At 36.1% G+C, this 18,220-nt stretch overlaps 1 protein-coding gene across 1 annotated transcript in view; it reads right to left on the bottom strand.

Annotated features, from left to right (window-relative positions):
• THBS2 (thrombospondin 2) overlaps nucleotides 1-17,948 on the bottom strand; it is a 44,999-nt gene extending 27,051 nt beyond the window's left edge. The window contains exons 1-4 of the mRNA XM_053458761.1: nucleotides 17,614-17,948; nucleotides 5,196-5,267; nucleotides 4,014-4,576; nucleotides 2,808-2,892 (exon numbers count right to left, since the gene is read on the bottom strand). Coding sequence (XP_053314736.1) covers nucleotides 2,808-2,892; nucleotides 4,014-4,576; nucleotides 5,196-5,262 — 715 coding nt within the window. The 5' untranslated portion in view covers nucleotides 5,263-5,267; nucleotides 17,614-17,948. The remainder of the gene's footprint in view (nucleotides 1-2,807; nucleotides 2,893-4,013; nucleotides 4,577-5,195; nucleotides 5,268-17,613) is intronic.
• Between the last annotated feature and the right edge of the window lie 272 nt (nucleotides 17,949-18,220).

Here is an 18,220-nt window from a genome sequence, read left to right as displayed (position 1 = left end):
GTTATGGCTATGTTAATTCCAGATCTAAAATGTGTTTTATTTCAATATATTGTTGGATGCAGTTAAGAGTGTGGGTGCCTGGAGAGTTCTGGGGGTTCCTGGGGTTCCAATACTCAGCGTACTACCTTTTAATCTGTGTGATGCTATTAAACCTTGACATATTTGTTTTATAGCAATCACCATTTTTCAGCATATGGATATGGTTTCATATTTGGCATATTATTTATAGATCTTTTTAACTACATTGCTTTTCTAGCCCAATATGCACATGCCCTGTAAATTATAGACATCTTACTAAAGATAACAAATAGATAAATAAAAATATCTAAAAAAATGCAAACGTATAACACAGCAGTGTCATAGCCAAGGCAGAATTTGTTTTTAGAAGCAAATTTTGGCCTTTCCCGTAACAATTCTAGAAAAATGAAAGCGTCATAAATTACTCAGGCATTCAATGATAGCAACACATTTTACATCCCTCCAGTCTTGTGTCCTCAAGAGCTTAACATATGGATTTGTCTTCATTCTTTTTCACTGATAGATCCCAAGGGATCCTAAAGTGCAGAAATCCAAGTATTTCCCTTGGAGACCAATATGTCTTCAGTTGACATATATTAACAAAAACTATGTTGCCTAACATATGGGTAACCTAACACTAAAAAAGGTATTTATAAAGAAAACAGACAAGATAGAGAGCAGGGAGTTCTCCAGTTGTAATGAAATGAAAACTCTTAATACTAGCATATCATTGGCTTGTGAATCATCCCAGTAGCCACAGTATCTTTTTGAACAGGATATTATGCATTAGGTTATTACAATAGGTTTTAACAATGTAAATGCCGTAGACCAAATCCTGGCTGGGACCCACACGTCAACAGTAGAAAAGTATGAGCCACTGCTGAACCTCCTTTAATATTTTGGTCCTCATTCACGTAATGGGTTTTGTTATGTTGGGGGCTTGGAACACATCTATCATGTCTAGTGGTTGAAGCCAGAATCATAGGTGCTAAGTGTCCCAACCTGGCAGGCATCTAATAGTTTGCATACATTGATATGTTCAACATAAGATTAGACATACAACAGAAACGATGAAAATATTGTAATTGAAGAGTGGTAAAACAAATAAAATCCTCATATTTTATTTCCATAATCATAGAATTATTTCTATAAGACTGTACAAAATACTAAAAGTAAAAAAAATTGCAAGAATATTCATGATATTTACATGGTTTTACTAGATGCATCTTATTACAAATACGTTTATGATTTTGAATAGCTGCTGACACAATCCTTCTATTGTTTAAACGTAGCAATTACTTGTCTTGAAAGGATGGCTGGGATTGCAGCTAATATTAATCTGTTATCTTTAATGTGCATAGACAAGACCATCAGTATCTTATTTTTCCTCTTATCTTTCAATAGTCAAATTATTTTAAAGATGATTAAGGTTCCTGTGGAATTACAAGCTTCACATTTCATTGCTCTTAGACAAAGAATACAGGAGAGGGAGCATTGCCCCTTGACCTACTGACGAGGCCCAGAAAAAACGCTCCTGTAGGGAATAAAGTTGATGAACAATCTTGCATTAAATCTACAAATACCCCCGGTAAGCACTGGCATGTTAAACTATTTGAAACGTTCAGCATGCTTAATAGTGTTTTCTTTTGGCATCTAGACCTGAACATTTCTGCTTCAGATACATGAACCTAACAACACTTGATAATGTTATAATGTTAGATTTATACTGAGTCTCCTAACTTTGTATCCTGTACCTTTTACTGAGTCATCAGTTTGCTATGTGGAATCAAAATAAAAATATGGAGCATACTGACAGAAAAAAAAGAATCAAAGAGAGGGTTTAATGGGCCTTTGGAGCTGTTCTCTCATTTTCGGAGGCTATCCAATTTATTATTTAGAAGAGTGATTCACTTTCTTAAAGGGGCACTGAAGCCATCATTTGTACTCCCATTTGCAGAATCGATATTTGTGAAATTACTTTGCACACTAAGTTGCCTGTGATGTAATTGGTACAGCGTTCAGACCTCCAGTATACTTCAAGGACACGGGAATAATGCATAATGTTTTCCAAAAATATAATGGAAAAAATTGAAGGGTTCTCTTTGATGCATATGATAGCCATATGTCTATTAAATAATGTTTTTCTCTCTCACAATTCATTGATAAGAACAAATCTCTTCCGATGCCTTTGCCTCTCCTACCCAATCAATGGGGAAATGTATCTTAATTTCCTGTTCTCAAGGTCTGCATGACTATTACTCCCAATTAAGTTATCTTAACGGTTGTTAAAGTGTCAACTGTTAATGACTGGTTGAGGCAGCCCTAAAGAGTAGAGAAGAGAGAACTTCAAGACAAGAAGATGAATAGATAGTGCTGGCTTTGCCACTCTAAAACAGATTTCAGCTTCCATGAGAAAAACTTTTCATCTCAAAAACCAAAAATACAAAGTATAGGTAGTTTTAATAAATTAATTTAGTTAAGAACGAAAGACAGTAATGGTGACATTTCCCCTTTAAGGCATATACATTACTAAACATTTCAACGGTGATCATTTACCTCATCAATCCTACTTAAATTGCATTCTGTATACTGACAAAATAATAAAATTCAAACCTCATTTAACAAGATAATGATGTGTTACGTGCCCCCAAGGTAGATATTTAACAATTGCAACAAGAAAAGTGTAGAGGTCACACATCAGTGAAGAGAGAAAAAAGATTAGACAACTAAATTACTGGTATCAAATTACGGAAGACTTGACTGTTTGGTATGCATGGAAATATTTGTACCTGTGTGGCTTAACTGACAGCCTTTCTTCTTTAGAACATCTTCGATTGGAGTATCAAAAATTAAGTGAACATTTTGAAGCAGTCCCTAAAAAATTAATTAGAAATACATTAATACAGACTATACAGTTGCATTGTTTAGCACATATTTAAAAACACTTAACCTCCCAGTGTCAATTATAAAGCACAATGTATATGTAATATATATATATATATATATATATATATATATATGTAAGTGTTATTTTTTTTAGATTTTTGAAGTTCACCAGTTGGAATTGACTGAAAGGCAAGATATTGGGTAGATATTGGCAATGGTACTCCAAACCATTTTGAACTGAGGAGTCTCCAGGATGACCCTCCACAATGACAGCAGGTAACTGTTAAGTTAAGACCAGTTCATGGGTAGATCTTAAAGGCGCAAAGCGTTGTTTAATGAAATCTGTGGAGTGTAACTAAGCTCATCGGGGAGGTCAAAGATCTCCTTGTAACCAGCCCATTGTGCACTGGGACCTTTGGGGGGGGGGCTTGATCAATTGAGAGGGCCTCCCTAGGCCTAGTCGGCCTAGGCCTGGACACGCCACTCGCTACACATACACAAATGTATATAATACAGATATTTTCACACTTATATAATGAGACATTCAGCAGTGAAGGCTACTTTGCAACAATGTGACCATAACAATAGAGCAAAAAAAAAAGTACACATAACTGTATGGAAAGTTACTCTAGAATACAATAGGAACAAAGAAAAATACTAGGGGGGATGTAGATATAACTGTGACAAGGGTGTTGGTGTCAGCTCCCTTGAAACAGCAATTACAAATTTATGTGAATTTTATATAAAACATTGGTACTGAAGCACATGCTCTTTGTACAGTGGTGCAATTCTATATTATTTTCATTTAATCATTTACAATATTGCAACTATCATGCGCAGAAGACTCATCTATCTACAGTCAACAGGTTGTCACAGGGAAAGTAAAAAAGGTTGATATACTGCTTGTTTAGCTGAAAAAGGCTTACATTGTTTGCTTTAGTGACTGCTCTTTAAAAGTGTAACCTCAGCCACTTAGGGATCTTAATATTTTACCAAAAAGGCTTCCAAACAGTGTGTCTGCGAGGCTTGGAATAAAAAACTTCACATTCTGTTTTGCCAGCATTTCTGGTTCTGGATGTCCTACAAAAATAAATGAAACATTTGCTTACCCTAAAGTGGTTTTCTCTTATTGAACCCTTAGCCAAATACATTTTGTTGTTGTTATCAGCATTTAAATGTTCAAAGAATGGCTCCTCCAGGCGGAAGCTGTCAATGAGATCACAGCCAACGTAGAGATTGAAGTTTTCACCCGTCACCTGAACAGTAATATTTTTCCACTGTGAGTCTGCCAGGTCCACGTCTTCCAAGGATATAACATTCTGGGACCCCTCTACCCAATAAATTAGGTCCAGAGTATTGGCTCTCCCATTTGAAACAAGCTCAAATAGTCTGTTGGAGATGCCAGGACCTTCCATAGCAATTATGGTTCCCCTGTTTTGTTTATCTTGCCTGAAAGTGGCTGTGAGAATGAAACCTTCATTTAGCTGCATCAGCGCAATAATCTGCTTCATCTTTTCAGCATTAACGGGAGGTATTTGATCAAATCGAAGGAATCTATATGCGGGGGAACCTTGATCCGGCCCCCGGAACATTTTGGCTCCTACTGTCTTTCTGTTTATATTGCTGATTCCGATTAGATCAAATGTTGTTTCATCTTCTTTTTCCTCTTCATCTAAAAATACAACATATTGTTAGAAATGTTATGTGCCAATGGTAACAATCTGCTAATGTAATAACCAGTTAACCCATTGTTTTATACAACTTTAAGGACTATGATTACACTTCCACCCACAAATTTCATTGAACTGGCGCACTGAATCTTTTGTGGACTAAATTCAATGCTACTTCTCTCCTTTATCTGATGAGAACAGTTGGGAACTAAGGGCCTGACTTAATAATAAGATGGTAAACCCTCCCCCTTCTATTACACTTTTTTCTATTTTGCACATTACTTCAATAAAAAGATTAAATCCCTAAAGCATAAGCTGGTAGGTAGGTTAGCAGCAGAGTTGCAGTTTCAACTCGCCAACTTCATTATCATTGATCAAGCCCTGTGAGCCTCTCCAGTACAAGCTTGGTCTATCAGCAAAAGGCATTGAGAAATCAGGGAAATTTCCTGATTTCACCGATTTAACTCTACATTCATTATACAGGGCCGTCCAGTCCCTTGTGCAGAATAAGCTTACCGGTGCTAATCCTGAAAGGTAAGGTCAATGAGCTGAGCCTCTACATAAACATGTAGACATTTAATATTGTCATTCTTTTTCTTTAGTAATATATATATCTATTACCTTGAGCGTGAAGTGAAAAACAGCAAGATAGCAAGATGGATAACCACAACAGTCTTCTCTGTAGCATAACTCCTAGAAAAAAGCATAGTCAGGGAATTAGCACATAACTCAGTTGAGATATATTGAGCGCGTGACAACTGAACATCAATTAGAGCACAACAAATTCAACAATGAAAAGTGGTATCCCCATTCCCATTATCTCTGGTAGTACTATGCAAATAATACATAAATTAATTTATAGAATTCCTCAGTATTATATATTACCTATACAAGATTTTTACCCTGATTAAGGCAGATCCACCTATAACCTACTTGTCTCCTGCTGTTCCAGGACTAATCCAAGTTACACACGGATCTCAGAATAATGTTGATTCAGCATTTGATGCAAAACGGTCCAGTTTCCAAATGTTCAGCCAATGATTTTCACAAGGGTTTATTTATACAGGCACAGTAAAGTCACATAAAAAACCTTACATTCACAGCAGCATTCATACACATATGTTTTGAGTCTGCAGAACCTATTTTTGGCATCTGTGACATAGCTTCTGTCTTTGTCAATGCTTTTTGGGAAGCAGTCACTCAATAAAGTGTGACCCCTGCCGCAGCCTCACAGTAGCACCTGCAGTTTGTGAATGGGGTGGGGTGAGCCATGCAGGATCAGGGTTAGGTGGGTTGGATTAGGGATGGGTTAAATAGCTGTTTTAAGACACATCATTTTCACAAATTGCTGTCCAGCGTAGCATGCCTAACTGTCCTGCTTTGCTACTCTAGCCTGCTGTCCCCACCGAGCTCTAGCTCTGTCCCACTCGATGGGACATCGGGGATACAGGACCACAATCTCGATTTCATTGTCCAGTGTCTGTGACACTAGAGAATGTATACTACGCATGTGCAGAATTTTGAACATGCACTGACAATCTGCCTCCCAAGCCCAACCTCCTGACGTACAGATTCGATGGGAGTAGAAGTTTCCGAGGTATGATGTAGGTAAATTGTGGGACGGCTAACCTCATAGAAGGGAATCATTGATCTAGTCTGCCCATTTTTCTTGACTTAATCAGTCCTTGGTCTTGTCTTAGGTTCAGAATATCTTCATGCGTATTCCATGTATGTTTAAATTCCCTCACTGTATTAGCCTCAACCACTTCTGATGAGAGGCTGTTCTACTTACCTACCCACCCTCTCACTACAGATGGGCCAAGGTTGTCACTTGTGGATAACAGAGCTTCTCTATCTAAAGATCGAACGTTATGGAGATTTTTCACGTACGCCTACAATTCTGGTTTTGATTTCTTTTATATATGAATAGAAAATATCAGTGAAGTTGGGTCCAGCCTCTAGTTTGGGAAGTAGGAAACGGTATCACTATATTGGCTGCAAGATCTGCTCTTTTATGGGTTCACCGGTAAAGCCATTTCAAAAGGACAGACGTGCCCCCTCGCAAAGCCACTTCTTCAGAAGAGGGAGCGCTCCATGTAGCCTACCCTAGGAAATTCCCATGTATCGCCTATGATCTGCATATCCAAAGGCAAATCCAGCTTTTTAGGGACTATAAGCAATATAAAAATAGATGGCTCCTTCTCCGATAGAAGTCGATTATTAGAGACACACCAAGAGACACACCAAGGCAATATGTATGATCTAAAGATGGTTTAAAAAAATCCATCATAGTGATAACATTTTATGTGTAATCTCTTGGCCCTCCCACATGCTCCAAAGGGGCCCTAATTAATCTGCTAATAAGGTTGGGCCCCTCTTCATTTTTCTAGTTAATTATATGATTGCATTCCTTAACCAACTCTGACTCCATGTTGGCTTTTGATTTGGAGACACGTTGCATCTCCCAAAATGCCTTTATCATAGAAGATGCCTCAGATTAATTTTTTTTATCAGGCAATACAAAGAATGTTCTATTTAAAGAATATATTTTTCAGATTCCAGTGCTATTCTTGGGTTCAGCAAGACTCAACTAGAGTTAAGAATCTATGAAAACAGTTTGTTTAGCAACAGTGTGTGCCTCAGGTTCTAAATAACTTTGTAAGTTATAGATAGTCAGTAGTTTGGAGGTATTCATGGTATGTTAAATATAAAATGACATGTCCATATAGCCTTCTCTTTCTGTGATTTCTGACACAATATTGCGGCCATTCTATCACCTAAAATGTGCATGTTAACAATATCAGTGCCAGGAAACCACATTGGATATGCTGGTAATGTTACAGTGAAATAGGAAAAAAAACAACTTACAGGAATTAACCATAAGTCATTCATACATATTTAAAAGTGGTGATTTTATATTTTTACATGATAAAAACAATTGACCGTTTTAGCATGGAGAATATAAACAACTCTAAACATGTTTTTAGTTATGAGCATATATTAAGTTGGTTATATTACAGCATAACTTTCCTATGTCCATTAAATAAATGTATATATATATTTTTGTAACAAAAAATTATGACAATTTTTACAAACGTAACTCATTTTAACAATTTTTAAGACATACTGTAATAATAAAGGAAAGCAGGTGAAAAGCATACCAGTCTTAACGTAAGATTTATAACTATCCATCATACTAGGAAGACAAGGGAAGGCTTGATTCATATCTACTGTCAGCCTGTCCCAAACAGATGTAGATAGCCAAAAGGGCATATAGCAATTAGGATATCACACCTGTGCCCCTTGCACAATCCTTCTTTTTGCTTTGGAAAAGACAGCTTTAACAAGGATAAGGATTGGAAAGTTATCTATTTTAGACAGCATTTAATAACCATGATTGTATTATATAGACAAGAATGGGATTTAATGAACATTTTACCACGTGAGGATAAAGCCATAAATGAAAGCAATAAGCATTCCCCTTTCATCTTATCCTTCCATCTATCATTTCTTTTCAATATGTGAATTTGACAGAAATATACTATATGAGGTGTATCAATCTATGCTTTTGGTAGACAACAGAAATATAAAAATAAATCTGAATAAAGTTGAAATGGAACATCAAATTATTTTGTAATAACACAAGGGGAAGATTGTTTTCAGTGATTTCATCAATTATTGTCATATCTCAAATCAAACAGTCTGCCTTAAAGCACTGCACGCTTTGTATTACAACAGCATTACAGATAGATAGATAGATAGATAGATAGATAGATAGATAGATAGATAGATAGATAGATATTAATACCTGTCTGCTATAAAAAAAGAACACTAAAACAAAAATGCCTTCAAACTTTAAAGATACAATTGTAACTTCTCTAAGTGTGATCTGTGATGTACCCTAAATTAATAGTTGCCCTAAGTATGTAACTGGTTTCCCTGTAATGCTTTATTCAATTTTCAGAATGTTCCTGAGGCTTCAAAAGATCATCTTATTTCTTTGATCTTCTGATCATTTCATCAAAGGAAACATAGAATACACTCAATTCTCTTAATTTCACCTCAACACAAAAAAATAATAAGAAGCTACTTGTAGTGTCATGATTGCTATTACCGCTTGTGAGAATCAGATGTCTTACACAAAGTTAAATGTGCTTCAAGGCTAAATAAATCCATTCCAAATGTAAACAAAGACATAACAATACACTTCAAAATCTATATAAACGTTGTGGCTATTCAATTACAGAGACAGCACAATTTTCCTTAATTCTTTGGAATGTAGTCTGCAAGCCCTTAACTTTTAAAGTTTATGCTTCATAATGACATAGTAATTAGAGAGATGATTTATGTAATGCGAAGAAGGCTATTTTCCTGCCAAACTGATTACATCCCAATACAACCAACTTGGCACGTGAACATGAAAGTACACATGTTCAGTTATAACAAAGAAAGCCACTCAGCACTGCACATTAGCCAAATGATTTTCAGCGTCAGATCTTTAATAAAACATGGACTGTGTTGTGTACACAAAGCTGAAAGTCATTACATGGTATTTGGTGGTACACTGTCAAGAAGCATAATCTTATCTCAGATGATTAATGTTACTATACCATGCATACACAAAAGCTACCAGTTCACCCTGTTTTGGGCCATCACCTGTTACATAAGCTGAGGTTCTGCAGTTTGCCCATATCCATTGTGGTCAAAGCTTGCATAAATGCTGAGTAACACACATGAACTTCTAGATAATATGTAGGGAAAGACACTGATGTCCTACAAGCATTGGCAAGCTGCCTTAAGGTGTACTGGACTGTTATTTCAATGTGACATTGTTGAAAACCAGCCTTCCTCAACTGTAGAAATGCATAGTCTACTTACTAAAAATCCTCACATATATTGCATGGAAAAGCATTCCAAAATCAGCAATGTATACATTTTATCTTAGTTAGTGAACCTAGAGCAACATCTCCAGCACTGAAATCAGCCCATATAATCTTATGTATAAAATGTAAATCAGCTGTACTTTATGAGTACATTTTAAAACATAAAAAAAATTAAATTATTCACTTAAGGAGACGCTGTAGTTAGAGAGCTGCAGCACCCTGCCTAGTCCATGTCCCAACACTCCATGGCACTGATAGGCTGCTTAAACAGCCAATAAGTGGCAGGAAAGTGCTTCCATTTAGATCAGTGGGAGTACTTTCCAATCATGAGTCTCCACTGCCAAGCCAACCCTGGAGCTGACAGTAAGTATATCATTTGTCAGTAGAGGTGTTCGGGCGAACACGTCTCTTCCCCTGGTAATAGCTGATGGGTGCAAATGCAAACGGTATGTGTGCATTCTGCAGCATTCCTTCATGCATTTGCATCGCATTCATTTAATAATGACCTCTCAGCAATCACATGAATTAAAGTGCATACAATGGCTGGAGTGTCCCTTTCAAAGTAAAAACTATGCAATTATTTTAATATAGACTTAAAAGCTCACTAGGTGATCCAGAAAGAATGTAACAGTTTAAAAGGACATGCTGTATACAATGACACGCATTCTTTGATATGAAAAGAATTCTTAACGTGAACAAATAATTCAATGGTACAAATTTAATTCTATATTTTCAACAGTAATATCTGCAAAATCAGCCACAACAATACATTAAAATACATTAAATTATATATATATATATATATATATATATATATATATATATACACATATATATATATATATATATATACTGTCAGAGTTTAAGAATACAAATAAAAATATTGGCTATAATGAAAGGCAAATAAGCACATGAATTATGTATAAATCATGCACTAACATTTACTTTTGTACATTGCTGTTAAGAAATATATATATATATATATATATATATATATATATATATATTGTGAACTGGTTTCAATCAAATTCACAGTGTAAAGTCATTAGGGTAATCTAAAAAATATACGCATAATGTCTACTGGACAATCTCCCAAATGGAAATGTATCATTAAAATGAAATCCAGCTGTTGATTCGCATCCAGATCTTATTGTAGTAGCTAACTCATAGTTCAGTTTCACCCTGAACCCCTTTAGGGCCATGTGAGCTTTTTTTCTGTACAGCCAGCAAGAAGAATAAAAGAAACCCTAGAAGGACCAGCCACACCAACCTCATACCCCAACAGTGAAGGGATTCACCTATCCTAAAAAAAAGCCATTTCAGTACAAATCCAGCCATGGCCAAATAATGAGCCATAAAAGCTGGAAATCCCTGGCATATAAATGGTATCAGACGAACCCTCCTAGGATTCATAAATAAAGTAGTTTATTCTACATGCTGCAGAAACATGCTGGAATCCCAGAGCAAAAAGGAATGTCTCAAGCTACTACAAAATCACCTTCTTAAAAGCCCATTCTCCATATTATTTAAAGACAGAGAACTTAAACAATTTCTAACAATCACCAGGCATGTACTTTAACTGGAGTCAAGCTATCAGACAGTTTCAAATCAGTGGTCATGCCATCAGACGCTTTTTCTTTAGATTAGCAAAAGGTGCCTTAGACCTGGAAATGTGATAATAATCATATAATGTTACAAATTTTAGTGGATTTTGCAGAGTTCTCACACAAATATATCTCCCTGCAAAATTAGATACGTTTATTAAACAAATTAAAGGTAAATATCCGCTCATATCTAGCAAACTACCTTTTATAACATTTCTGCATATATTACAAAATTCCACCGTTGGACCAACACATTTACACTGCACATATCTCACACACACACCCCTTTATAATATCTTACAATATTGTGCATTTTTACTGTGGAAATTTAAAGATATAGCACCCCAAATAGCAGTGCAGTACTTGATAAATGTCATATTTCAACATTCTACATGGGGTTAAAAAAAATCCCCCCATTGGACCAATACAGTTACACTGCACATATCTCAAACACAACCACCTCTATTATTTCTGAGAATATGGTGCATTTTTACTGTGGAAATTTAAAGCTATAGTGCCCCAAGTATCAGCCCGGTAGACAGCAACCGTAATTTTTCAACATTCTACATGGGGTTGAAAAAAATTCCCCCATTGGACCAATACAGTTACACTGCAGATATCTCAAACACATGCCCCTCTATTGTTTCTGAGAATATGGTGCATTTTTACTGTGGAAATTTAAAGCTATAGCGCCACAAATATTAGCCCAATACATAGCAAATGGGATTTTTCTAAAATCTACAGAGGGTTAAAAAAAAATCCTCCATTGGACCAATTCAGTTACAGTGCAAGTATCTCAAACACACCATCCTCTATGATTTCTGAGAATATGGTGCATTTTTACTGTGAAAATTTAAAGCTATGGCGCCCCAAATATCATCCCAGTGGACAGCTAATGGGATTTTTCAACATTCTACAGAGGGTTAAAAAATATTCCCCATTGGACCAATACAGTTACACTGCAGATATCTCAAACACATGCCCTTCTATTATTTCTGAGAATATGGTGCATTTTTACTGTGGAAATATAAAGCTATAGTGTAATTTAGTTATAAATATAAAGGTCCTGGTATATGTCACTGTCAAACAACCCCCCAATATGTGTTCAGCAACATCTCCTGAGTATGGTGATACCCCACATGTATAGGTTTGTCAGATTGTTTGGCTGGCAAAAGGCTACTTTTGGGACATGCGTAATTCAGGTAGTCATTTGGTCATTCTGCCTCTATATCCTCTTTGGATCATCTTTGAAGCAGACTACTTCAATTTACCCCATCAAACCATATATTTTTGAAAACTAGACACCACAAAGTATTTCAAATGCTGGTATTTTAACCCTTTTATGCATGAGAATATAAAAATATTTATATTTATTTATATATGTTCGATAGTGACGCATACCAGGAGCTATGAATTCATTCCTGAAGTACAATTTGTGTGGAAAAAAATACAAAATTAAATTTTGGGAAAGACAGGTGGTAGAATCTCATGCCAGTTGCTGTCTACTGGGATGATATTTGGGGCGCTATAGCTTTAAATTTCCACAGTAAAAATGCACCATATTCTCAGAAATAATAGAGGATGGTGTGTTTGAGATATTTGCACTGTAACTGAATTGGTCCAATGGAGGAATTTTTTTTAACCCTCTGTAGTATGTTGAAAAATGGCAGTTACTGTCTACTGGGCTGATATTTGGGGCACTATAGCTTTAAATTTCCACAGTAAAAATGCACCATATTCTCAGAAATAATAGAGAATGGTGTGTTTGAGATACTTGCACTGTAACTGAATTGGTCCAATGGAGGAATTTTTTTAACCCTCTGTAGATTTTAGAAAAATCCCATTTGCTATGTATTGGGCTAATATTTGGGGCACTATAGCTTCATATTTCCACAGTAAAAATGCACCATATTTTTGGAAATAATAGAGGGGCATGTGTTTGAGATATCTGCAGTGTAACTGTATTGGTCCAATGGGGAATTTTTTTTTAACCCCCTGTAGAATGTTGAAAAATGGCAGTTACTGTCTACTGGGCCGATATTTGGGGTGCTATAGCTTTAAATTTCCACAGTAAAAATGCACCATATTCTCAGAAATAATAGAGGGGCATGTGTTTGAGATATGTGCAGTGTAACTGTATTGGTCCAATGGGGGAATTTTTTTTAACCCTCTGTAGAATGCTGAAAAATGCCAGTTGCTGTCTACTGGGATGATATTTGGGGCGCTATAGCTTTAAATTTCCACAGTAAAAATGCACCATATTCTCGGAAATAATAGAGAATGGTGTGTTTGAGATACTTGCACTGTAACTGAATTGGTCCAATGGAGGAATTTTTTTTAACCCTCTGTAGATTTTTGAAAAATCCCATTTGCTATGAATTGGGCTAATATTTGGGGCGCTATAGCTTTAAATTTCCACAGTAAAAATGCACCATATTCTCAGAAATAATAGAGGGGCATGTGTTTGAGATATCTGCAGTGTAACTGTATTGGACCAATGGGGAATTTTTTTTTAACCCCCTGTAGAATGTTGAAAAATGGCAATTGCTGTCTACTGGGCTGATATTTGGGGCGCTATAGCTTTAAATTTCCACAGTAAAAATGCACCATATTCTCAGAAATAATAGAGGGGCATGTGTTTGAGATATCTGCAGTGTAACTGTATTGGTCCAATAGGGAATTTTTTTTAACCCCCTGTAGAATGTTGAAAAATGTCAGTTACTGTCTACTGGGCTGATATTTGGGGAGCTATAGCTTTAAATTTCCACAGTAAAAATGCACCATATTCTCAGAAATAATAGAGGGGCATGTGTTTGAGATGTCTGCAGTGTAACTGTATTGGTCCAATGGGGGAATTTTTTTTAACCTTCTGTAGAATGCTGAAAAATGCCAGTTGCTGTCTACTGGGATGATATTTGGGGCGCTATAGCTTTAAATTTCCACAGTAAAAATGCACCATATTCTCAGAAATAATAGAAGGGGTGTGCTTGAGATATGTGCAGTGTAAATATATTGGTCCAATGGGGGAATTTTTTTGAAACCCCTGTAGAATGTTGAAAAATGACGGTTGCTGTCTACTGGGCTGATATTTGGGGTGCTATAGCTTGAAATTTTCACAGTAAAAATGCACCATATTCTCAGAAATAATAGAACGGGGTGTGCTTGAGATATGTGCAGTGTAAATATATTGGTCCAATGGGGGAATTTTTTTTAACCCCTGTAGATTTTTAAAAAATCCCATTTGCTATGTATTGGGCTAATATTTGGGGCGCTATAGCTTTAAATTTCCACAGTAAAAATGCACCATATCCTCAGAAATAATAGAGGATGGTGTGTTTGAGATACTTGCACTGTAACTGAATTGGTCCAATGGGGGAATTTTTTTTAACCCTCTGTAGATTTTTGAAAAATCTCATTTGCTATGAATTGGGCTAATATTTGGGGCGCTATAGCTTTCAATTTCCACAGTAAAAATGCACCATATTCTCAGAAATAATATAGCGGCATGTGTTTGAGATATATGCAGTGTAACTGTATTGGTCCAATGGGGAATTTTTTTTAACCCTCTGTAGAATGCTGAAAAATGCCAGTTGCTGTCTACTGGGATGATATTTGGGGCGCTATAGCTTTAAATTTCCACAGTAAAAATGCACCATATTCTCAGAAATAATAGAAGGGGGTGTGCTTGAGATATGTGCAGTGTAAATATATTGGTCCAATGGGGGAATTTTTTTTAACCCCTGTAGATTTTTGAAAAATCCCATTTGCTATGTATTGGGCTAATATTTGGGGCGCTATAGCTTTAAATTTCCACAGTAAAAATGCACCATATTCTCAGAAATAATAGAGGGGCACTTGTTTGAGATATCTGCAGTGTAACTGTATTGGTCCAATGGGGGAATTTTTTTCAAACCCCTGTAGAATGTTGAAAAATGACGGTTGCTGTATACTGGGCAGATTTTTGGGGCGCTATAGCTTTAAATTTTCACATTAAAAATGCACCATATTCTCAGAAATTATAGAAGGGGGTGTGCTTGAGATATGTGCAGTGTAAATATATTGGTCCAATGGGGGAATTTGTTTTAACCCTCTGTAGAGTGTTGAAAAATGCCAGTTGCTGTCTATTGGGCTGATATTTGGGGTGCTATAGCTTTAAATTTCCACAGTAAAAATGCACCATATTCTCAGAAATAATAGAGGGGCATGTCTTTGAGAAATCTGCAGTGTAACTGTATTGGTCCAATGGGGGAATTTTTTTTAACCCCTGTAGATTTTTAAAAAATCCCATTTGCTATGTATTGGGCTAATATTTGGGGCGCTATAGCTTTAAATTTCCACAGTAAAAATGCACCATATCCTCAGAAATAATAGAGGATGGTGTATTTGAGATACTTGCACTGTAACTGAATTGGTCCAATGGAGGAATTTTTTTTAACCCTCTGTAGATTTTTGAAAAATCCCATTTGCTATGAATTGGGCTAATATTTGGGGCGCTATAGCTTTAAATTTCCACAGTAAAAATGCACCATATTCTCAGAAATAATAGAGGGGCACTTGTTTGAGATATCTGCAGTGTAACTGTATTGGTCCAATGGGGGAATTTTTTTCAACCCCCTGTAGAATGTTGAAAAATGACGGTTGCTGTCTACTGGGCTGATATTTGGGGCACTATAGCTTTAAATTTTCACAGTAAAAATGCACCATATTCTCAGAAATAATAGAAGGGGGTGTGCTTGAGATATGTGCAGTGTAAATATATTGGTCCAATGGGGGAATTTTTTTTAACCCTCTGTAGAATGTTGAAAAATGGCAGTTGCTGTCTACTGGGCTGATATTTGGGGTGCTATAGCTTTAAATTTCCACAGTAAAAATGCACCATATTCTCAGAAATAATAGAGGGACATGTCTTTGAGAAATCTGCAGTGTAACTGAATTGGTCCAATAGAGGAATTTTTTTTAACCCACTGTAGATTTTTGAAAAATCCCATTTGCTATGAATTGGGCTAATATTTGGGGCGCTATAGCTTTAAATTTCCACAGTAAAAATGCACCATATTCTCAGAAATAATAGAGGGGCATGTGTTTGAGATATCTGCAGTGTAACTGCATTGGTCCAATGGGGAATTTTTTTTAACCCTCTGTAGAATGCTGAAAAATGCCAGTTGCTGTCTACTGGGATGATATTTGGGGCGCTATAGCTTTAAGTTTCCACAGTAAAAATGCACCATATTCTCAGAAATAATAGAGGGGCATGTGTTTGAGATATCTGCAGTGTAACTGTATTGGTCCAATGGGGGAATTTTTTTTAACCCCTGTAGATTTTTAAAAAATCTCATTTGCTATGTATTGGGCTAATATTTGGGGTGCTATAGCTTTAAATTTCCACAGTAAAAATGCACCATATTCTCAGAAATAATAGAGGGGCATGTGTTTGAGATATCTGCAGTGTAACTGTATTGGTCCAATGGGGGAATTTTTTTCAACCCCATGTAGAATGTTGAAAAATTACGGTTGCTTTCTACCGGGCTGATACTTGGGGCACTATAGCTTTAAATTTCCACAGTAAAAATGCACCATATTCTCAGAAATAATAGAGGGGCATGTGTTTGAGATATCTGCAGTGTAACTGTATTGGTCCAATGGGGGAATTTTTTTCAACCCCATGTAGAATGTTGAAAAATTACGGTTGCTTTCTACCGGGCTGATACTTGGGGCACTATAGCTTTAAATTTCCACAGTAAAAATGCACCATATTCTCAGAAATAATAGAGGGGGTTGTGTTTGAGATATGTGCAGTGTAACTGTGTTGGTCCAATGGGGGGATTTTTTTTTTAACCCCATGTAGAATGTTGAAATATGACATTTATCAAGTACTGCACTGCTATTTGGGGTGCTATATCTTTAAATTTCCACAGTAAAAATGCACCATATTGTAAGATATTATAAAGGGGTGTGTGTGTGAGATATGTGCAGTGTAAATGTGTTGGTCCAACGGTGGAATTTTGTAATATATGCAGAAATGTTATAAAAGGTAATTTGCTAGATATGAGCGGATATTTACCTTTAATTTGTTTAATAAACGTATCTAATTTTGCAGGGAGATATATTTGTGTGAGAACTCTGCAAAATCCACTAAAATTGTAACATTTTATGATTATTATCACATTTCCAGGTCTAAGGCACCTTTTGCTAATCTAAAGAAAAAGCGTCTGATGGCATGACCACTGATTTGAAACTGTCTGATAGCTTGACTCCAGTTGTACTTTATTACCATTATTCACTACAGCTGACATAAATCATTTAACCATTTTAGGACTCAAAAGTAGAAAAAGCCCATTTCTTAAAAAGTGCCCATCTGGCACTTAAAGGGTTAAAGAAACTGTGGTCTTCCTTTACTCCAGTTACATATAAATGCACACAAAACACTTTGAAACCCCCTATAATAAAATCATTTTACATCTAAGTGAGACCAGATGAATAATAGCATGATTCAGAAAACGTCTTTGAATTATACATTAAAATTATATTAAAACAAAAGAAGAAAAAAAGTACCTGATTGTGGAGGAAAAGTGATTCAAGTTCTTCTTTCTTTCTTATCCAATCCAAAGTGTGTTAATAATTATTTTTTTGTTTTAAAAAGGAGACCAAAAATGCCTTAGATTTCTTATATTCTCCAGAATGGGTAAGTTTTACTTAAGGGGAGCCTTGTCTAGAATGCATGAGGAAGAAAGGCTCAAAGCCATTTATATAGTCTGCTTTCCATTCCATGCTGTCAATCACTCCCATAAGGAAGCACTTTCAAGAAAGAAAGAAAAAAAACATCATTCCTCTGTCTGATGACATAATCCTCCTTAGACCTGACTGAATGCTCTGGTCTTCCTGAAGGTGATGTTGAAGCCTGCCCCCTTCTGTGAATAAGGAGGACATTCCCAGTCTGGTGAGGAGGGGTTAGATGGAGTCAAAAACCTCCTTGGCTTCTTTTGTTTCGTCAGAGAAAAGGATCTATAAATAACTGGAGGGATTTCTTATGTCAGAAGAAGATTTTTTTTTATGAAAACCCTCTTACAAAGTTACAGAGGCATTGATTGGGAAGGATCTCTGACTTATTTTTAACAGAACCATTAGAAAAACTGACAATGGGCAGACAGCTCTAGACAAA

The sequence above is a fragment of the Spea bombifrons genome, chromosome 3 (genome assembly GCF_027358695.1).
Source record: "Spea bombifrons isolate aSpeBom1 chromosome 3, aSpeBom1.2.pri, whole genome shotgun sequence".
Classification (NCBI taxonomy): domain Eukaryota; kingdom Metazoa; phylum Chordata; class Amphibia; order Anura; family Pelobatidae; genus Spea; species Spea bombifrons.
This window is presented reverse-complemented; position numbering and strand designations above follow the sequence as displayed.